Source organism: Lissotriton helveticus, chromosome 10 (genome assembly GCF_964261635.1).
Source record: "Lissotriton helveticus chromosome 10, aLisHel1.1, whole genome shotgun sequence".
Taxonomy (NCBI): Eukaryota; Metazoa; Chordata; class Amphibia; order Caudata; family Salamandridae; genus Lissotriton; species Lissotriton helveticus.
The window spans coordinates 525361502-525384807 of NC_136071.1; the positions used below are offsets into that span (position 1 = coordinate 525361502).

The 23306-nt window shown below is 46.0% G+C and overlaps 1 protein-coding gene across 4 annotated transcripts in view; it reads left to right on the forward strand.

Annotated features, from left to right (window-relative positions):
• CAPN15 (calpain 15) overlaps nucleotides 1-23306 on the forward strand; it is a 315793-nt gene that overhangs the window by 197912 nt on the left and 94575 nt on the right. For all 4 annotated transcript variants that reach the window (XM_078663054.1, XM_078663053.1, XM_078663055.1 and 1 more), the window contains one exon: nucleotides 22855-23063. In XM_078663054.1, coding sequence (XP_078519180.1) covers nucleotides 22855-23063 — 209 coding nt within the window. The remainder of the gene's footprint in view (nucleotides 1-22854; nucleotides 23064-23306) is intronic.

Sequence of the window (23306 nt, forward strand, 5' to 3'; positions counted from 1 at the left end):
GAGGTTCCCTTTGAGTGGGAGGGGGTTGCAGGTTCACTTCGAGTTGCCGTAAGCCCTGCCGTGCCAGTTGATTGTCTGTTGGGGAATGACATGGAGCACAACACTTGGAGAGAGGTGGAATACCGGACGCATTCTGCGATGCTGGGTACACCTGACTGGGCCTGTGTAAGCACACGGTCTGCGACTGCCCGGAGAGGGAGTTCGCCTGGGTTGGAGCCTGGAACAATGGCCCAACCCGCTGCCAAAAAGGGACAGACTCGGAGACAGAGACAGCCTGCTTCGGCTTCCACGCCCCATGTGACAGATCGGCCACCTGCGGTGGTAGGCCAGGAGTCCATGGAGGGGGAAGTAGACTCTCTGGAGGATTTACCCATCCCTGCTGAGTGGCATGTGGAGGGAGGACCTACCAGAGAGGAATTCTGTAAGGGGCAGAGGGAGTGCCCTACCCTTGAGGGACTGAGGCGTCAGGCTGAAGCCCAGGCAGCAGGTGATGCTACGGGACACCACCATATTTACTGGGAGGATGGCCTCCTCTACAGTGAACCCAAGGTACCTCTACCTGGCTCATCAAGGGCCTTGGTGGTCCCGCAGCAATACCGAGCCTTTCTGCTGGAATTGGCTCATGCGATACCACTGGCAGGACACTTAGGCCAGGACAAGACCTTTGCACGGCTTGTCCTCCACTTTTACTGGCCTCAGATGAAAGTGGCGTCCAACACATACTGTAGGACATGTGTATCCTGCCAGGCCAGTGGGAAAACAGGGGTGAAGCTAAAGGCTCCCCTGGAACCACTTCCAGTCGTTAGCACCCCCTTTGAAAGGGTGGGCATCGACATTGTAGGGCCATTGGATCCACCAACAACAGCTGGTCACAGGTTTATCCTGGTTCTGGTGGATCATGCCACACGGTACCCAGAGGCCATCCCTCTGAGGACTGTTACTGCACCTGTGGTGGCTAGGGCCCTGATGGGAATCTTTACCCGTGTAGGATTCCCCAAGGAGGTTGTGTCCGACAGGGGGACCAACTTCCTGTCAGCTTACATGCGGACAATGTGGAAGGAGTGTGGTGTGACCTACCGGTTCACCACTCCTTATCACCCCCAGTCCAATGGACTGGTTGAGAGGTTTAATAAGACCCTGAAGGGCATGATAAGAAGTCTGCCGGAGAGCTTACGGAGGAAGTGGGACGTCCTCCTGCCTTGCTTGCTGTTCTCTTACAGAGAGGTGCCGCAGAAGGGAGTGGGCTTCAGCCCTTTTGAATTGTTGTATGGGCACCCTGTGCGTGGGCCTCTCAGCCTGGTGAAGGATGGATGGGAGAAGTCTCCCAGAAAACCTCCTCAGGATGTGGTGAGCTACATGTTGGCCGTCAGAAGCCAGATGGCCAAGTTGTGGAAGCAAGCTTCTGACAACTTGGAGGCCAGTCAGGCAGTAATGAAGGAATGGTATGACCAAAATGCTCACCCGGTGGAGTTGGAGCCTGGCCAGAAAGTATGGGTGATGGAACCTGGAGAGCTAAGTGCCCTTCAGGATCGTTGGACAGGCCCCTTTGAGGTGTTGGAGAAGAAGGGTAAGTCCACTTACTTGGTGGATCTTAAGACCCCGCGACAGCCCCTACGGGTGCTGCATGCCAATCGCCTCAAACCCCACCATGAGAGGCCAGAGGTCATCCTGATGTTGGTGACTGATGGTGCTGAGGAAGCAGAAAGCCAGCCTCTCCCAGATCTCTTTTCATGCCAAGAGAAGGATGGGTCGGTGGAGGGAGTGATTCTCTCCCCATCCCTAACTCCTGAGCAACGAGAGGATTGCCGCCAGGTATTGGAGCAGTACTCTTCGCTGTTCTCCCTTGTCCCGGGAAGAACCCACCTGTGTACCCATGATGTGGACACAGGAGACAGCCCCCCAGTGAAGTCCAAGACCTACAGGCTGTCGGACAAGGTGATGGCTAGCATCCATGGCGAGGTTGCCAAGTTGCTGGAGCTAGGAGTGATAGAACCTTCCAACAGCCCTTGGTCCAGTCCGGTGGTGCTAGTCCCAAAAGCCGCCCCACCGGGCACCACACCAGAACTGAGGTTCTGTGTGGATTACCGAGGACTGAACTCAGTTACAAAGACTGATGCTCATCCAATCCCTAGGGCGGATGAGTTAATTGACCGGCTAGGAGCTGCCCAATATCTGAGTACCTTTGACCTCACTTCCGGGTACTGGCAGATCTCCTTGACAGATGGAGCAAAGGAAAGGTCAGCCTTCTCCACGCCTGAGGGACACTTCCAGTTCTGTGTGATGCCCTTTGGGCTCAAGAACGCCCCTGCCACATTTCAGCGACTGGTGAACCAGGTCCTCTCTGGAATGGAGAGTTTCTCTGCTGCCTACCTGGATGACATTGCTGTCTTCAGTAGCAGTTGGGAGGACCATTTGCAACATTTGCAAGCAGTTCTCCAGGCCCTGAAAAAGGCTGGATTGACAATCAAGGCCAGCAAATGCCAGATTGGACAGGGGTCGGTTGTGTACCTTGGACACTTGGTGGGTAGGGGGTCAGTGCAGCCCCTGCAGGCAAAGATTGAGGCAATCATGGCCTGGGAACCCCCCAAGACACAGACTGAGGTCCGAGCTTTCCTGGGCCTCACAGGTTACTACCGTCGCTTTGTGAAGGGGTATGGCACTATTGTAGCGCCCCTCACAGAGCTCACCTCCAGGAAACAACCTCGACGGGTAGTTTGGACAAAGGCTTGTCAGCAAGCCTTTGAAAAGTTGAAGCAGGCCATGTGTGTAGCACCGGTCCTGAAGGCTCCCGATTTCTCCAAGGAGTTCATTGTCCAAACAGATGCATCAGAACATGGCATTGGGGCAGTGTTATCGCAACTAAATGAAGAGGGCCTGGATCAGCCTGTAGTCTTCTTATCCAGGAGACTGCTTCCCCGGGAACAGAAGTGGAGTGCAATTGAGAGGGAAGCTTTTGCGGTGGTGTGGGCTCTGAAGAAGCTGCGGCCATACCTCTTTGGCTCGCACTTCCTGGTTCAGACTGACCACCGCCCCCTTCGTTGGCTGATGCAAATGAAGCGGGAAAATCCCAAGCTGTTGAGGTGGTCCATCTCCCTACAGGGAATGGACTTCCGGGTGGAACATCGGCCTGGAGTGGACCACGCCAATGCAGACGGTCTCTCCAGGTATTTCCGCCTTAGTGATGAGGACTCCCAAGGGGTTGGGTAGTTCTCCCCACTTTCAGCTGGGGGGGACGCGTGTTAGACCTGTCTGGATTTTTTGCGTAGTCCCTCCTCATTATTATTTATTTTGTCCCCTTTTTTGCCCCTCATACCCTTAATAATTTTTGTGTCTACTACTTTTTATAGGTGTTGGTCAAGGGGATAGGTGTTCTTTTTCCCCTCATAATCTTTTACCTCAGGCCCAGAGGCCTGTTCTGACAGGGAAAGTTGGAACCACAAAATGGTGGCTACCAACTGCCCTAACTGCCAAGTCCAGAACTTACCCATAGACCAGTATAGGGCATTCCAGAACCTTCTGGTCCATTCTGGACCACTGAGGGGCAGCCTATAAAAGGCGGAATGCGGGGCAGCCATTTTGTCTACCTGAGAGAGTCAGCTGGAGGACAGGCTGTAGCTAAGGGTGGGAAGAGGCTAGACGTAGGGTTGACCTCCTGGACTGGGAAGCTGCCTTACTGATCCACCACACAACTCCCCTTTTGGTTACTTGTCCTGACCCCGCTGTTAAGGGATACTGGAGACCCTGGGCGCCTAGCTTGCCCCTTGTCTAAATTATACAGGGGAAAACTACAGGAGAAGGAGACTGTGGCGCTGCGGAGCGTAGTCCTCTGCCCAGTGAAAGGAATTCTGCTGTGATTCCCTCTAGCAGTGGAGGGCTAATTCTTGTGGCCCCATCCTTTATTTAGCTCTTCAAATCATCCTGCCCTGGTCTCAGCGACTGTCTCCTCGCCCAATCTCCCCAAAGTGAGTCATCTCTCACCTGCTGTGAAGTGGGCGCTGAGGGAGCAGTGGCCGGGAGAGATCGGCGCCGGATCGTGACTGAGGAGGCGCTTGGAAGGTGAAGGGTTCCGGTTCCCTGAAGCGGCGCGGAAATCGCCGTCTGTAGGGCCCCCGGGGGCACCGGTCGCGGCATTGTGCAGTGACTCAAGGTTTCAAGGCCGTCAGCGCTACCGCGCATGCCCCCTGGCGTTCCCACTTCCTTGGTGTAGGAGGGGTCGAGGGCCGAGCAGGCCGGAAGGTGTAGCGTCTCGCCAGCGGAGCCAGCGCGGAGGTAGGCGGGAGCGGAGGCGGGTCTGGAAGTGAGGAGTAGCGTGAATTCCCCGCGCATGCCCAGAAGTGTGCGCGCGTAAGCCCCGAGTGAGGAGAAGCGTCTGAATCCCCTCGGCGGTGGAGCGCGAGTGTGGAGACTCCTCTGTTCTGCTCCCGCGCCCCTGAGAGAGCTGGTTTGAATCGGAAGGGGGAAGCTGAGGGGCTCTGGAGAGCGGTGGGCCTCCTCAACGTTCAGCTCCTTTGCCCTGCCTCAAGTGATGCAAAATACAAGTAAGGAGGAGTAAGCAGGGGAAGTAGAGGCTGAGAGGTGTCCCTCTTAAGAGCAGAGACTGCCAATTGACTGGACTAGGACCAGGCTGGTGCTAGGGAGCGACCCTCTGGTCCTGACAAAGTACAGTGAAAGTTATAACCTTGAAGGTGTAATGTTTATTCAATTGTAAACTACCATTTTGATTTAAATGTCTCTAATGCATTATTCTACTGCAAGAAGTTAGAGCAGAGGGAGGCTAATTCATCCTTCCATGACCTAAGGTGTGGAGAGGGTTAAGGTTTAGGTGTGTCAGAGAAGACCACATCTTCAAGTGATAAGTTTAATGTAAAACACTGTTAATGCTGAGTATTGATTTGATTTAACAACTTCAACAGTACTGTGATTTATGACCTGATATTCTGCAGTGTATTTAATTGAGAATTCTGAAACAAAGAGCAAAGATATTATTTTTATAAAACAGCTCATATTTTTCTAACAAATTGGTGTAGTGTCCTTTTTAAGTGCTATTGCGTGGATTTACTGCTGGGTGGTCTGCAACCTTCACACTGTGCCTCTAGAATTGCATGCCTTACCCCTAGGCCAGGCTACCCTAGGTAACCTGACATCCCAGGTTCCAACAAATGCCAATAGCTTAATCGCTCGCAAATGCATGACCTATTGCATTTACACCCACACAGAGCCACACACATACAGAGCCACCCACACAGAGTCATTCACATAGAGCCCCCTACACAGAGCCACCATCACACACAGAGCCACCTACAAAAAAAACTATCCACACATAGAGCCACCTACAAAAAAAGCTATCCACACAGAGCTTACATGAATAGATAGTGTGACCTTGTATCCCTCCTCTACCCTACTACAAAATTTCCAGCCATCTCGTTTTATATTCTGGTGTACATGCCTTGCATATCAGACATTTCTCTCAGTGCAGTTTTTTTTTTTCCCCAGACATAGGCATATTGTTCCATTTTCCAAGGGCCTGTAAGCACACAGTGCACTGTGACAAATGGCCTCTATACATGCATGACAGTTCTGCATCCTTGGGCAAAATGCACCACTTCACTCCACATTCAATGCTTTGCGTGCAAATCAGAGTATGAGATACAGACATGCATTCATGCACAGCATAAGTTAGACATGTACTATCTGTTATCAGCTAACCACACGCATGGGTGAAGCAATACACCAAAGTAATCAGCTAATCATAACCTGAGAACCTATGACACATGACTGCATTAGAATACTTCCTATGCCAACCAACAGCATTGCCTCAAACCTTATCACCTTTTCACCAAAATATAGAAAAAGCTAAAAACTACCTGAAGGCAACATTGAAATATAACAATGCCTTCCTAATCTGCTCTCTCTAGCAAAGACTCTCTGACCCCATTTACATCTACCACCCTGTTCAAAGTTGGTCAGGTCACACTGAAAATCAAATCGGTCAGCCTACCTGCTAAATATTGCAGGGCTCTGTGCCTTAAATACTACTTTGACCTTCCTACACCAGATAGCTTGGAGGGTTGAATGCATCCCTTCCACAGGACGAGGTCCTAGCTGCCCTACAACATGTAATAATTGCAGAACCCTGGTAAAAACATAACTTTGAGCCCGAAGCAACTGGAAGGCAATTGGGCCCACTCAGCAGGCAACAGCACACAGGCTGTTCGTGGGAGAAATCTTACAAGGCCAAAGCATGGAGGGAAACTGTAACATCCTGTATGTGCAACATTTGGACTTGCCACAATCCATGGTCTGGAATCGACCTTGCCCAATATCAGAAATTCTCTCTTTATACCATCTGATTAATGGCAAATGGGGGAGTTTAACCTTGTCCAGCAAACCTGGACTTGTGATCTTCTTTGACTGCATGGAGTCATGGTAAGAGAGCCACGAGGGGCCCTAAAGTACTTACAGTCCTTATCAGCAGTCAACAGGATAAGATCAGATAAATACACGTCCAGAGTTATATTCTGCATGACTGCGATATTCGTACGTCACACGGGCACGAGACATAAAAAAAGGAGCACTGAACAGGACAAAAGACGCTCCTCAACCTTCCACCTGGGGCACTTTATGGGCAGCGCCTTTAATACTGTCAAAGTAAAACATGATGGAATGTAACTCAATCCAGAGAAATTGAATGCGGCTAAGAAGCAAGGACCCAAATATTTTATGTTAAACCTATTTTTTGTTGCTAAGGGAACCACTCCAAGTAGGACCTTCTTGCTGCTTCGTTGTCTTGTTGCATACGGGACACAGCGATGCTGCATGTGCTTTGTTTTTTGTTGCAATTGTATATGGCGTGAATTTACCCCAAGCGCATCAGAGTGCTTTACATCAGCCCCAGGTTTCATCACACAAGAAAAGATTTTGTTTTAAACCCTGGGATTCAATCAGCCACATGCGTACATGCATGTGCTGCTGGCTGACCCCTGGGTGCATCATGTGATTGTTTATGGGCCGCACGTGCAGCTCATCCCATGCTCTGCCACGTGGTGCTGCTGGTTTGGATAGTGCAACCCCCTGGTCTGATACCGCCTCCACCGACCCTTGAAAATCACGTCTACCATGTGCACGAAAGACACTACATATAGCTCCTCCCAGCTTCCAAGCACTTCTACTGAACAATACTCTAAAGACGCGTTTATGGAATAGTTTCCCAGAACGGTTACCTTCACGTGGTTGTCCACGGCGGCGCAGCCCGCTAGCCTCTTCGCTTCCTCTGCCATCCTGTTGCACACTGCGCCAAGAAGCCTCCGGCTCGGGTTCATGCGGGAAGTGCAGCCAGCCCTCCAAGGCAAGAACTGCGCATGTCAGACTGCGGGAAAGCCGAGCCTGTCCCGAGGCGATACCATGACAGGGTCAGGCAACGTGCATTGCGACTGCAAACGTTCTAGCGTCCTCTAGGGGAGATGAAGAATATGTAGGACGAGTCGACTGTCTGTCACATGAAATTGGGGATGGCTGCCTGACTCCAACGTGCGCCACCATAGACCACTGTAAAACAAGAAAAACGCAAAATGGCGGCCGCAACTCCGAAAATTTCGGATTCGGGAGCGTGTTTTTGCGTTCTGAGTGACAGATGACGTCACAGGGCGAAAGAACGCAAAAAACACGCCCCCGAATCCGAAAGAGACGGGGCTTTATTGGAGTGACGCCTCTCTTTTCCAATGGCTGGCCTCCGTTTAGGAAGCCAGCCAATGGAGGAGAGAGGTGGGTTCAAGCCCCCATACTCCAAATCATTAAATCTCCTCCCGGAGACTGCGCAAGCGCAGCCTTCGGTCCTCGACCTAAAAAGGACACCTCCTGCGACCTCTCCCATCTTGCTTCAAATTTTACCTTACTAGTTGTCAGTTAAGTCACTTTTCTGTCTGTATGGGGTACACACGTGTATTGTGTGTTTACATCGGCCACATACAAATACTCACACTTTCTAATCAAAGTAACATAACGTTAATATTATAGTATGCTGCTTTTAACAAACCTTGCCCTTATATGGAAGTGTGTAAACCACGCTGACTCTTCATAGGTCAAATGGCAATGTGTACTCTCTAAAGTTCTTCCTCACCTTTCTAAACCCAATAAACATTATAATTAGGGACTTATTTCTGATGGTAGGGCATGATATAGTTAGAACTGGGACCTTCGTCCTGATGAATGCCCTGAACCAATGAGGGCCACAACAGCATGGGACAGAAACATGTTGATACGCTACCGAGGGTCTGCATTGAACAAACTCCCTGGTAGTGCATTGCGGTTTTTAGTGTGATAGGGAGGAGTCAAATAAAGTTTCTTAGTACCTTACCATCCCTTATGTATTTTTAAAAGTAGGTCCCGTATACCTCACCAGCCGAGACGCAAATCTATGTCTCCTAATAAAGAGCTCCAGGGGAGCCCATCATGTATACATTCAGTATACTACAAAGAAGAGGGTCAAGATGATGAAGCATGCAACCATAGTGGGCCTGGGTCTTCACCTTTTTTTTATGGAAACCCCCCAGGAGGACTTAAAAACTTCCAAAGGATCCGTGCCTGAATGTTTGGTGTTCCCAGACGTTCTGCATACAAATGTCAGGTATTCTTTTGGGGTAGATGAACACAGAATCAAGTCCACCAGCACGCTGAGAAGATTCTGCTTCTAGCAAAGCAAGCAGATGTCTTAAAGACCAATCAGAAGTCGAATGCTGAACAAGAAGAAGCCATATGCCAAATGTTTTACTACTTGGTTATCAAACAACACCATCTTTTTTTCTGACATGCCTGTAGTTGTAGGCTTGCAAGTAGCAAATGGAATACAGATGGAAAATAATTCTGCAGTCTAGGAAGTGCTGTGCAGACATCTGTGACTTCATTGTTGAAACAATGAAAATGAACATTTTGAAGCACATCTTTGAAAGACTTGAAGTTTAGTTTCTTGATTGATGAATGTACAGCTTTAAGTAACCTATCTGTTTCATCAGTCTGCGTCAGAGCGGCCTTTGGAGGTACAGCTGAGCTAACAACAATTTTCTTTGAGTTATTAGAACTGGGACAAACAACTGCCGAAGAGATAACTAGGGAATCGATATCTTGTCTTACAAAATATTTCCCGCAAGACTTCATTAAGGAAAAAACTGATATCTTTCACAGCTACAGTGATGGGATCAATTTCCCGAGTCTCAGCACAGCAAAAAAAGCAGAAAACTTCTTGTATTTCACTGCTGCAACCATTGTTCTTGATAGATGTGATGCTCTGAAAGACATGAGTGGAAAGTAACAACTTCAAGGCCTTTATAGAGGGTCTTTCCTCCCTTTATCGCAAAACCAAAGTGAGTTACAAAACTGTACAAATCACTTGATACTTATATTCAATCCATTGACAGGGTTCTCCACCAGACGGGTTGCTTCCAGCTGTCGCACGGTCACAGTTGTTTGAAACTTAAATCCAGCTGTAGCAACGTACTTCCAGTCGGCAGCTATAGGCTCAAAAAAGGAAGGTTTAGAACAAGAAAACTATAGAAGCCTTATGAAAAAGACTGACCAGTGTGGAGTTTGTGAGGAACGTGTATCTGATGAGAGATGTGTAATGTGCACTGTCCAAATTAGTTTTAAAACCACAGGATAATTATGTCATGTTAAAATGTCATGCAGAGCGGAAATAAAAATTCGAAAGGGCGGGGGGGGGGGAGGGGAAGGGGGGCAGGGTTAGTGGCCCAGGAGGGGGGAACTGTCTTTTTAAAGTTTTCAAACGAGAGTCCTGCATTATACAGAATTGACAGTGCTCTTCACTGATCGTTATAGTCAGTTGAAGTAATTTCTCTGGAAGATAATTTGTCAAACCGATACTTGAATTAAAGATGCACCTAACTATATGCACATAAAGAAGAATGAAGGAATGTACAGGATGCATCATAAGGTGATGCTATTATCATAATTTATTTATTTATTTATTTATTTTTTAACATTTAATATAGCGCGAACAATTGCCCACAGGCGTCTCGGCGCTGTAATCTGCAGACTCTCCTAACTTTGGCTTCTAGACTTTTAGAGGTTAAACAACCATGTTTTCAGCTGTTTCCTGAATGACAGCAGATTTGGGCTAGCTCTGATTGATTGCGGAAGAGTATTCCACAATTTAGGGGCGGCCACCAGAAAGCGTCTATCTCCCCAGTTAACTAATCTAGTACGTGGCACTACTAGATCGTTCATCTTCGCGGACCGGAGTGGTCGGGAAGGTTGGTACGGCATGAGGTGCTTTCTCAGAAATTGCGGGGCTTGTTGGTGCAAGGCTTTGTACACAATGCACAAGGTCTTAAACTTTATTCGATTCTTTACTGGAAGCCAATGAAGCTCTCTCAGGGTGTTAGTTATTGGTTTAAATCTAGGAACACCTGAGAGTAGCCTGGCCGCAGCATTCTGCACTAGATGCATTTTTTTTATGACCCTAATTTGGGCATTGGCAAACAAGCCATTGCAGTAATCTAGTGCCGAAAAGACCAGGGCACTTACCAGGGTTCTGCCTACAGATTCAGGTAAAAATGGCAAGATCTTTTTTACCAAACGTAGTTTGTAAAAAGCCACCGAGGTCGTCTGATTGGCATGAGCCACAAAATTCAGATTATCATCGAAGGTGACACCTAAGTTTCTCACCTTCGTAGTTGGTTTAGGCAGAGCTCCAAAAGATAGTGGCCACCATGCCGAAGACCAGCTGGGGCTAAGGTGACCGAAAGTTACCACTTCGTTTTTTTCCGAATTCAGCTTTAAGCGACTTTCGGACATCCATCGGCCAATAGCCTGCATTCCTGCCTTAAAACTCTCCGCTACTGCTTCCCCATCATCTCTGATCGTCAGAATCAACTGGGTGTCGTCAGCATATGAGGTAAGGTTCATCCCATGCGCTTTGATGGTTTTTGCGAGGTCCGACACATAGATATTAAAGAGTGTCGGACTCAGGGATGAACCTTGAGGTACCCCACATGGCAAGGACAACTCTGTTGACTCGAATTGTCCCAAAGCGACTGCCTGAGATCTGTCCGCCAGAAATGATGTCAGTAGATTATTCGCTAGGCCCCTTACTCCCATCCCCTCGACACGGTCGACCAAGATCTTATGGTCGACCGTGTCGAACGCGGCTGACAGGTCTAGAAGCACCAATAGTGCTGATCCCCCTTGATCTCGGATCAGTCGGATGTCATCTGCTGCCTTGATGAGCGCTGTTTCTGTACCATGAAACTTACGGAATCCAAATTGAGTTTCATCGAGCAGCTGGTTTTGCTCGATGAATTCCGCAAGTTGAATGTTCATGGCTTTTTCTGCCACTTTCGCTAAGAATGGGAGGTTAGCTATGGGCCTGTAGTTTTTTAACTCCGCTTTATCTAGGCCAGATTTCTTCAAGAGTGGCTTTAGTAAGGTTTTTTTTAGAGGGGTGGGAAAGATTCCAGTTTGGAACATTAGGTTGCAGATCTGGGTTATAACCGGAATCAAGATATCCATTAATGGGCGTAAGGTTTTCAAAGGACAGGGGTCCAGTGCTGAGCCTGATTTAATGGATTTGATGATATCCTGGGTTTGATTTTCCGAGATTTCCGCAAACTGCGAGAAAGTTTTGTCAGTATGTGGCCTCTTTATATCGTTACTTTTTTGTTTATCAGAGGTAGTAAATGAAGAAAAGATATCATTTACTTTAGTAAAAAAGTAGGAGGCTATTGAATCACAAAACTTTTGTGAGGCTGGGGGATTCAGATCAGGAATTGCTCCTGCAAGTTGTTTAGTTATGTCAAAGAGCTTTTTTTTAGAGTTACTACAATTCTCAATTTGCTCCCTATAATATTTCTTTTTGGCTTCCAGGATCAAAAGTTTGTACTTAGTTAGCAGCTTCTTGTACTTATCTTTACTTTCCTCATCATAATTTTTCCTCCAGTGCCTCTCCTTATTTCTACAAAGCTGTTTATGTATTCTAAGTTTCTCTGTGTACCAGGGTGCCGAAGGAGAATTTCTGTTTTTGGACATTTGTTTGATTGGTACTAGTTCGTTAGTAGCGTGGACCAGCCAGTCATGATACTGTATTGTTGCAATCTCTGGGTCAGTAGAGAGAATGGGTTTAGAGTTGTCGAGAGATACTCCAAGATTAGGAATGCTAATATCTTTCCATACTTTGAAAGATTCCTGCCTTGAGGGGGGCAGTTTAAGGGAGGGTGCCTCACTAATTTTTATAGTGCCTAATATTAAATGATGGTCTGTCCAAGTCATAGGGAGGACGTCAGTTATTGATAGGTTTTGTAAATTGGTAAATATACCATCTAGGGTGTGGCCTGCGTTATGGGTAGGTCCCGTCACCAACTGTGATAGGCCGCAGACCTCCATTTCTGACTGAAGGGCCATGGTGTCTTTATCTTCAGGGCTGTCTAGGTGGAAATTATAATCTCCTAACAATGTTATAGATTTCTCGGTTGCTAGTGATTCCAGAATAGTGGCAATTTCTATGAGAAATCCCGACCGCGTCTCGGGTCGTCTATATAATAATACACCTCTGAAGTTGTAAGAGGGGGACAGGTAGATATCATACTGAAACGACTCACATGTTGTGGTAGGAATTGTCGTAATCCGTATTTTAAAAGTGTCCCGGGCTATTATAGCAATTCCTCCTCCTCTTTTGCCTAATCTATCCTGTCTGTAGGCTTTAAATCCTTTTGGGATGGCTATGACAAGATCTGGGTCCGATGTTTTGTCCATCCAGGTCTCTGTTAGGAACATCACGTCAATATTCCTGTCTAAGATTAAGTCCGCAATTTCTTGCCTGTGTTTGGCCAATGAACGAACATTAATAAGAGCAATAATGGGATTCTTTATTATCTGTTTTTGATTTTGAACGTCGCTTCCCACCAGTTTGTTTAGGAGGGGGATGGATACCTGACAGTGTTTGCAGGTTAATATAGAAGTAGACTTTAAATCGTCCAAACTGTGCTTAATACATCCTTCCTTTGGCTGTGGACGCAAGTCAGTTAGCATAGCATGTGTATAAGGTGAAAGGCGGGTAGGCATGGCAGAACCAGGGGGGGTGGCCCTCGGCCCGTGCCCGGCGCGGACAGGCGCAGACGGGCTTGCCTTTGGCGCGCCTTCGGCGCGCCCGCTGCGCCCGCCCGCTGCGCGGACGGAATGACCCCATTATTTTATATCCTGCCGAGGAGGGTGGGAGGCGTCCTGCCACTGGACCGCCAACCCTTCCTCCCTCCAAGATGGCGCCCCTGTCCCGCGTCGTCAGCCCGCAATCGGCCACGCCGGGATGAGGGGGTGAGTAAAGCACGCCTCGGTGCAAAGTTAATCTTGCACTCGAGCGCACAGTTTTGGCCAAGTAATTAAAATAGCAACAGGTTAAAATATATACAATCGTTAAAAATGACTGCAATATCAGCGTGCTTTAAGGAAAAGGGATAGCAGGTAGAACCCCCGGCTTTCCGCCTCAGGGGAGAGTACACAAATACAGCGAGCGTTGTAAACACAGCTCCTTAAGTATCCGGGAGGGCGGGAGGCGTCCTGCCACTGGACCGCCAACCCTTCCTCCCTCCAAGATGGCGCCCCTGTCCCGCGTCGTCAGCCCGCAATCGGCCACGCCGGGATGAGGTGGTGAGTAAAGCACGCCTCGGTGCAAAGTTAATCTTGCACTCGAGCGCACAGTTTTGGCCAAGTAATTAAAATAGCAACAGGTTAAAATATATACAATCGTTAAAAATGACTGCAATATCAGCGTGCTTTAAGGAAAAGGGATAGCAGGTAGAACCCCCGGCTTTCCGCCTCAGGGGAGAGTACACAAATACAGCGAGCGTTGTAAACACAGCTCCTTAAGTATCTGGGAGGGCGGGAGGCGTCCTGCCACATAATGCGGTACAAAAGGGGGTGGTGATGGACGGAGCATCTGAATCAATCAAACACTCACACCCAGTCAAATGATCTGGGTTTAATCCATCACCGTTCTTTAGCCCACTCTGCCACCCCAGTTCAGACATGGCTATATGCAAATCAGTCTGACCCTGTGCCTCATGGGAACAGTCCAGCCCGAACTGCCAAGCCATGTCTTCCCTGGACCGGAAACAAGCTTCCGAGGACCGGTTTCTGGCATTCCAGCCGTCTTCAGCCCGGCTTGCTTGAATCCAATGGCAAAGTGAGCAAGGGACTCACGTCTGAGCATACCCTGCCACACTTATGGCGGCCAAAAGCAGCACAAAATGCAATGCTAAGAAGGGAAAGGCAATCAAGAAGTGAAGCTTGTTCGAGTGGCTCGTCCTGTGCAAAAAGAGCTGCGTAAGGGTCTTCGGTCCTGCTCCACAAGAGGCCTCCACAACCTCCTTGACGAGAGGTGATGCTGTGTTCAACATGTGCCAGGCTGCTGCATGGGCTTCCATACACATCTTAACTAGGCATGACTGCCTCAACAACCAGTTCCTCAGGGAGAGCCATTTCGGCTGCTTGGTCCTGCAGGACTTGGTATAAGTCCACTCCTCAAACCCTCCACCTTTTAGGAGGTACTGCTTTGGTATCTATTCAGAAAGGTTAGGAATCTGCTGTTAGAAATACCCATCAGAAGAGCGAGCTACTAATCTTGTTATGTTATGTTAAATGAATTTATTGAGCGCAGCTAACACCATTAGGTTTCTTGGCGCTTTGTTGAGGGAGCGGGAAAGGGGACGTGGAGCAGAATCTGAGAGTAGGACTCAGTGAAAAGAAAGGTTTATTGAGGGAGCGGGAAGGGGAACGTGAAACAAAATCTAAGGATAGGACTCAGTGAAAAGGAAGGTTTTGAGGAGTGATCTGAACCCGGAGTATGATGGTGACAGCCTAAGAGGAGAGGGAAGAGAATTCCAGAAAGATGGAGCCAAAAATGAAAAGCTGAGGCCACCATGTTTCTTCCTCTTGAATCTGGGGACTGATAGCAGGGCCATCTGAGATGACCGAAGATTGCGAGAGGGGACATATGGGTGGAGGAGAGAAGAGATAAAGAGGGGGCCTTGGCCTGCAAGAGATTTGGAGATAATGCAGCCGAGCTTGAACTTGCAGCGAGCAGGTACCGGAAGCCAGTGGAGACTTTTTAGGAGGGGACTAACATGTTGATCTCTAGGTTGGTGGTAGATCAGGCGAGCAGCCTGATTTTGGATCAACTGGAGTCTCTTCAGTTGATAGTCAGGAATGCCTACGTACAGTGCGTTTGCGTAGTCAAGCCGCGAGATGACTAACGCGAGCAGAGCCAAAGTAAGGGCTTCAGTAGTAAGTAGGCGAGAGATCTTTCGGATTTTCCTGAGTTGGAAATGGCTAGCGGACACTACTGCGCTGATCTGGGGTGCCATAGAGAGATCGTTGCTGATGACAACACCCAAGCTTTTGGCACAGTTGACTGGGGAGGGGGGGCTACCCAGACTAGCAGGCCAAAAGGACGGCTGCCAAGGATTGGAGGATCCCCCGACAAGAATCAATTCAGTCTTGTCGGGGTTGAGCTTCAGGTGGTTTGAGCTCATCCAATTGCTAATGAAGCCAAGCGTGTTTTGGAAGGTCGTGATGGAATCATCGGAAGAGTCTATGGTGAAAACCAGTTGTATGTCGTCCGCGTAATTAAACGCGGCGACATTAAACCCACGGAGGGAACGAAGTAGAGGAACCAGATACAAATTAAAAAGAAGGGGGGACAAAGAAGAGCCCAGCGGGACACCACAGGTCAGCGCGACCTGGGTAGCAGAGAACTGGGACAATCTGACGGCTTGTTGGCGTTCAGTCAGGAAGGACTGAACCCAAGCCAGGGCGGTGCCCTGGATACCGGCCTCTCTGACACGGCCGACCAAAATACCATGGTCGACCGTGTCAAAAGCGGCCGATAGGTCCAAGAGGACCAGGGCCTGACGGATGTTAGCGTCGGCCCCTCTGCGCAATTCATCCATCACGGAGAGGATGACTGCCTCCGTGGAGTGCGCAGGTCTAAATCCGGCCTGCTGGGGATCCAAGACACGTGAATCTTCGACAAAGGTGCTGAGTGTGTGAGTGACATGCGACTCTAGGACTTTGCTGAGGAAGGGGAGAAGGGATATAGGGCGATAGTTGCTCATGATGGAGGGGTCTGCCAGAGTTTTTTTTAAAATAGCGACCACCTCAGCCTGTTCAGTAGCTCTTTTATTTCTGGTGAATTAGCGAACTGCAGATTCCTCACCACACTCCCTCCCGTGCGCTCTGTGAAGTGAACGTTTAGTGTGCTTAACCTCATAACTGCGGCGCGAATTCCGCCGCAGTGCTGAACATTCCAATCGCGGGCGTGGTCATGACGGCTCCCGGCCGTCATCAGCACACGCCCACCGTGACTCATGACGGCCGGGAGCCGTCATGAGCATCGCAGAGGTTAAAAGATCCCAAGTTGGATTTTACACATTGAAGTAATTCCATTTTGTCATGGTGATCGGCGTGTGAAGGCATAAACCGACATTATCATGCAGGGGCGTTACCTATGTATTGCTCCAATCTGTCACTTTTGGAGGTGGAGCGAGGTCGCGGTAGACAGCGACGAGGCCTGGTAGCATAATTGCTGTCTAAATGTTCCTGATCCAGTCTGGCACCTGGAGACATTCGAAAGGTGTGAGGAATCTGCGGATAGTTACATTATCCACTGGGCTTTCTCCAGGGGGTGCTCCAAGAATATGGAAGTCTCTCCCACCTGACATCAGAAGAATACCCTCTCTGACTCGCTTCAAAAAGAATGCCAAAACATTCCTCATGGGTAAATTTCTCGTTTAAACTTTGCCTCTACCACCACTATGGCCCTGATCTATAGCCATCTATTTGTCTCCCTTTGGATTATCTAGCTCACCCCATCAGAAACCTGGAGCCTTGTCGCGAACATTGGTTAACGTAATCTGTAAATATGTTATCTCGTCTGGAGTATTTGGATATTTAATCTGTAAATACATGCCCTATCTCCCTCATGTACCCTCCCCTCCCTCATTCGATCTGTAACTGGATGATGCTATGCCTATTCAGTACATGACTGTTTTCCTGTAAAGCGCTCTGATACCCTAACAGGTCAAGTTTGCTCTCTATAAAACGAAAAAATAAATAGTGTGAAGTAAGTAACGTCCTGAGGTTTGTTTCATCCATTCTGGTAAAATCAGTCAATAGAAATTCCAAAAAGTTCGTTTATGCTTTTCTCCTTCAATCCAACCTCAATGGGTCTCATTTGGGATCATATATCCCAGGCTGCTGCTTTTTCCTACAGTGGAATGTAAACTGTATGTTTTTCAAGGGGTGAGGATATATAAAGTGATCTGCAGGATAGTCCCCAAAAGGAGTCTGTACTAAACATGTGCAAGACAGAAATGTGCTTTTATAATATATTTTTAAAATAGTTTAAAGACTGATGAAAATTGATAAAGACCAGTTAAAACACAATCGTGTGAACGATGCTATTCTGTTTATGTGCATTCCCTGCAGCCATCAGTGCTCCAGTTACTCATGTAACACTCCTACTTTTCTCCACACAGGCTGAAGTGGGATATCGTAAATTAAACAGGAGCCAAATGCATGTCTGCAGTTTGAGGTCACTGCAATGATGTCATACCTGTGAAGTTTTTTTTTTTAAATTCATGATATTGGCCATCATGAATTCTGGATTTCGTTGAGATAATTTGCTTTCCGACCCATTTAATCTTTTAGAATTTGTTTCCTCGCATTTTGAAAATCCATTGCAATATTCAGAACCGACTTCAATTAAATCAGACCTTTTGTTCAATTAGTATTTTATCCACGAAAAATAAATACATTTTAAACATAATCGGAAGTTCGTCTGTATCTAAAAAAAAGTCGCAAATCCCTTCATTTCCTCCAACATAACCCCCACCTTCTGACGAACATGAATCGAAAAATACGTTTATTACTACGTAAAATAAACAACAATGTACTATAATGCAGTATTAAAATTGGTGCAATTATTTTTTTGTTAGAAAATATATTTTGTTTATCTGTTAAAGGAAGCAAAACATAGGTTTTTAAACATGCATGTAATAATCCTGCTATTTTAGCCCAGTTATGCAATCTTGGGACTCTGGTGGTGTTCGTGTTAAATATATCACTGGTGCAACACCGTCGCATTATGCAATCACAACACAGTTCTCGGATATGTTGCAAGCAGTTTATTCGCCGTCTTTGATGTTGTTTATTCCTGCTGTTGACAGTGGATAGAGGCGGAGCCTAGAGTGGCTCCGGGTGCAGCGAACTTCCCTTCCATCAACACAAAAAAAAGTGACCAGCTGCATTGAAACTGAATCAGTAAGCACTGATTTTACACATCTGTGCACCAGTAAGAAGTGATTATATGTACCTGTGAGACAGTAGTCAGCGATTTTGTCAAATTAGAATGTACTATGATAACGCCATGGAATTGAACCTTTGCACCATGGTAATAAGTCTGTATGTCTATCAGTGCACGTGTCCCAATTGACACTCCCTCACTCTCTCTGAAACAAATCTTGGTTAAGTTTAATTTCATCTTGTGGGAGAAAGGTTCCAACTGTGTAGTTGTAGTTTTATTGGTCAGGATATTTTGCAGTGTAATAACAGAACCATCACTTTCTTCTCACAATGAGTATTTCACTCAATATTTCCATTTAGTTATGTTGTACTTTGTCTACTGTAAATGATTTCACTGGATTCAATCTTCGACTTGGCTCTACGAGCAGAGCCCCTGCACAGAGGCTGCATGGCCTTTGACTATGCCCTATACCCATTTCCCCGTTTATAATTTTCCAAACACCAGGGTATCCAATGATCCACCTGTGGATCGGGCTCATGAACTGTTACTTGCAGTTGTAAATCGATACTTAGTTCCAACAGTTCACTGGAGTAAAACATTCCCAGTTTTTTCAGCCAGTCCGCTTTTATCAGCTGCCAAAGTAGTGTGTTAAATGCCCAACTGCAGAGAAAAAACCAGCTCCTACGCCGTACAGATTTAATTTTTCTTTAAGTTTATTGTTTATGATACATTGATGAACTTAACAGTTGACACCTACAAATGAACTCTTCCAAAGTTGCTTATCACCTTATTGTAATTGAGACACTATTGAACTGGTTTACATTAAACATGTTATGAATCTCCATAACAAGTGTTATTTGGTGTAAATCTATTCAGCAGTTTTTGCAGTAGAAATGGGCAAACATTTTCACTTACTGAGAAAATTATCTCTTGGATATCCCCTGTCCTATCTTTGCCACCCTTGACAAATTTGCAGACATTTTTAAAAGATAAACCTTAGGTGTATGATGAGTTACATGTATTAGTACAGTGCTTTGCTACCATTTTTATGGTCTATGTGCTCTGTGGTATATGGGCACCCCTCATGGTTTTGGAGTTCACATATACTGAAGTCAAGGTGAGCAGCTGTCATTAAGTTAGTGAAAAAAAGCTTACTAATTCCCTGAAAAGGGCATTTGAATGGACTTCATGGTTTTGGATCTAAAACCTCCATATGTCTGAAACTTGCAATCTGTGTTCAGCTATACAACCTTACTCACCCTAACTTTCCCATCCAGCCCACCTGCATGTGCAATTCATGAATCACATGATATTATTAAGAACATCACCAGTGGCATCACATTTAACATTAACCATGACCTTTCTATGATCTGAAATCAGTATATTTGCCCCTACAATTCACTTTTGTGAGTTCTTGGAGAGAGGTGTCTTGTCTGCTTACTGCTTTGTTGGCTTCAGTTACTTTCTTGATCTTTCTCGACTCGTTCCCGATAACCCTTATTTTTTTATCTAAAATTCACCTCAATTGGTCTGTACTTGTTGATTATTTGGTACACATTTGACTAAACTTCACCCTTTTTTTTGTTGCTGCCCTTCCAAGCAAAATAGTGTGTTCCATCAACAGGGCGTGATTTGATAAACATGTATTGGGGGTTCCAATTTGGTTTAGCATTACCCTTCTTAGTCTGACCCTCAAGTCAAAAAGTTTTTATCGACTAAGATTCCAACAGAGATAAACAATGTAAAATAGAGATTACCACAATCATGCTAAGAATCAAGTGTGTACATGCATGAAATATTTAAAACAATTTATTTGGTGGAAACCTTATAAAATGTAACCATTTATGTGTATTTGTTATGCTAAATTTAGAATATAACCGTTACAAATCAACGATGTGCTACTGAGACTGCAGGACAAATGGCGAGTGCATGACTTAGATCCTGCTTCCCTCCTTGACACAGATCACACAATCCTGTGGTTATGCCAAAGGCTCTTATAGGCATTAAGCGATCTGCTACATATTGGTGGTCAGCTGCAAACTCTAACACAGTCCATCCTGTAGATCCCAAATAGTCACATACCATGAGTACCAACATCCTATAATAATATGACATAAGGATGTTTATAACACAGTGTAACGTGGCAACAATTCTTCATTGACCTCTCATAATGACAGCAGTATAAAGGAGAACTGTAATACTGCCTAGCTGGGCATATCTGATACCCAGTGATTCCTCTACCACACCTGTTATTTCTCCCAGACCCATAAGAATAAGTGGATCGCCTCATGTCACAGCGATGTTAGGAAATGGGATAGTGAACATAAAATAATAATTACCAGCACAAGTTAGGGGCCTACATAGCTTTTCAGTACTGCCAGCATACTACAAGCTGAAAAAAAAATTGCTTCAATTTCTCACACTTCCTAATCCATCACAGCGCCAAGCGCTGTGTTCTATACCACAGAAAACGCACATGTATTTCTAAGGTTTGCGCGAAAAATGTATCTTTTACTTTAAAGTATTCATTGTTTTCCAATCCTTTCTTTTGATTGAATACCCATATCTGTATCTTCCTTTCTCTTGATGTCTCCTCCCTCTGAGTATGCCCTATCCTGTTGCATATTATTGCAAAGAACAATGGTCCTGTGCTAACGAAGAATTTAGGGACAGTAATTTATATAGACCACAATGAGTTCTATATATGTTTTTCAATGTCCAGCCGGACAAGGAATTTTATTTCAATCAATCTTTAAGTATAATTCGGAAGGAATAGAAGCAAAAACAAATATACAAGGGCACAGTCCTGTACCCAACATAAGGGAGAAAGTGGGGGGGGAAAAGGCGGGATATTGTTCCAGCGACCGCGTAAATTGAAGAACAGATGCCATAACGCAGTGGGTTTTCTTCTCGAATCACCCGCCATGACGCTACCCTACGCCTAATTCTGGGCGTCAACGTGATATACCAGGCAATTGTAAATTTAATTAGTCCTGATGATGATCCCACTTACCTAGGAGCTAGGGATCGAAACGTCGACTGTTTTGAAACAGTGCCACATACTAACCATTGAGTGCATCTATTGTGGATACTGTTTTACTGAGCTTGCTTTACCATATTTTAATTGCAAGCCTACGTGACTCCAAAGTTTTTGCCTGACTATTCTATATGTGTTTGCACTATTTCATTGTCTTTTTTCCCCCCACTTTCTCCCTTATGTTGGGTACAGGACTGTGCCCTTGTATATTTGTTTGTGCTTCTATTCCTTCCGAGTTATACTCAAAGATTGATTGAAATAAAATTCCTTGTCCGGCTGGACATTGAAAAACATATATAGAACTCATTGTGGTCTATATAAATTACTGTCCCTAAATTCTTCGTTAGCACAGGACCATTGTTCTTTGCAATAACTGATACCCGCGGTCCTACGCTACCTATCGGGTTCCCTTGTTTGTAATTCAATACTATCCTGTTGCATGACAGTCTGCCTAATTCTCTATTATTGTATCCCTGGAAATTTCTCACTTTTCGTAGATTACTTCTCCTTCTTTGAAACTATATCCCTGCTATCTAACTATATCTACTTTCCTCTAGCTTATCTACTTATCCCACCAACCATTTCCAGAACCTCTCATACCCCCCCACAAAGATAAAACCTATCTATTAATCATTTAATCTACCAAAAAGAAACTGGAAAATATGCATAGCAAGGTTTCCTTGAGTGCACAAAATGAACTAATAATAACCAATAACTTCTGGATTAACCACTAAACGTAGGTTCTGGAGTAGCATGATACTTGCCACAAAGCACTTTAACATATCATCGGGATAGTAACTGACAGATAAATGCAATTGTAATACAATAGGCTGTTTTTCACTCTAGAGGTCACATATTTGCAGCACATGTGAACACTGGAAATAAAGTGGTTAACATGAAAGCAATTTACAAGTTTATTATTTGAGCTAATAAAAGTGGAACCAAAATGAGTCAACTTATGCTAGACTGAAAATACATTTAAAACTTTTTTCCAATCCAGAACCTGCAACTATAGTAGGATTACTATCAGTTCAATATCTCTATTGCATTTTATGAAACTTACGGAAGAGTTGATTTAAAAAAAACTTCCAATCTGCTTTACAAGCTGGGACTTCTATATAAGGCGATAGTGCCTAATCCTGGGGGAAGCAGCCTTCTCACATTCACTCCCATGTCAAGTGAAGTACTAATAGAACCCTACCAATTTTTCCCTCTGTGAATTCTGTGTATATACATTCCATGTTGTAAATAATCATCCTCCTCATACCAGACTGAATTTGACTGGAACTAAATCACTTCGACTTTCAGAGCCCAAACCTATATTATACAAGAACAAGACCTTCTTCCCAACATGTCGGTGCCACAATTCGGGTATAGAGCTTTCCTTGTGCGAGGATTGTGATCAAGAGGAACACGCTGTTTTACTTTATGGTTTCACCTGTACAATTTTGTTCAGCTGTTTAAAGGAGGTCCCTTCTCTCTAACTTGTGGCCATGTCTTTGTCATCTTGCAGAACAAGGTGAACTTTGTGGATGACAGTTTTCCCCCTGGGCCGAAGTCTGTGGGCTTTCCGGATGGGGACAGCGTCCAGCAGCGGGTGAAGCAGTGGTTGCGTCCACACGAAATCAACGGCAGCACCTCCAAAGATCACAAAGTCAAGTGGTCCGTGTTCCGCACACCTCGGCCCTCTGACATCTTGCAAGGACTACTGGGGAATTGTTGGTAATGTCGTTGGCATTAACATATGTTAACATATCAGTTTGTTTTTTGGTACTTGCCTAGGTCGGTGGAAAAGCATGTTCAACCACATGGTTAAACTAGCAATGGAAGATAAACTGGGCTGGGTTTGGATAGTCCACATTGCCCCTATCCTTTTGTTAAGTCTTGATATGTGTGAGAAGTGTTTGGTTGCTGACCTCAGAATTACCCACCTCGTCATGTGCTGTTGTGGAATTTAGAAATGTA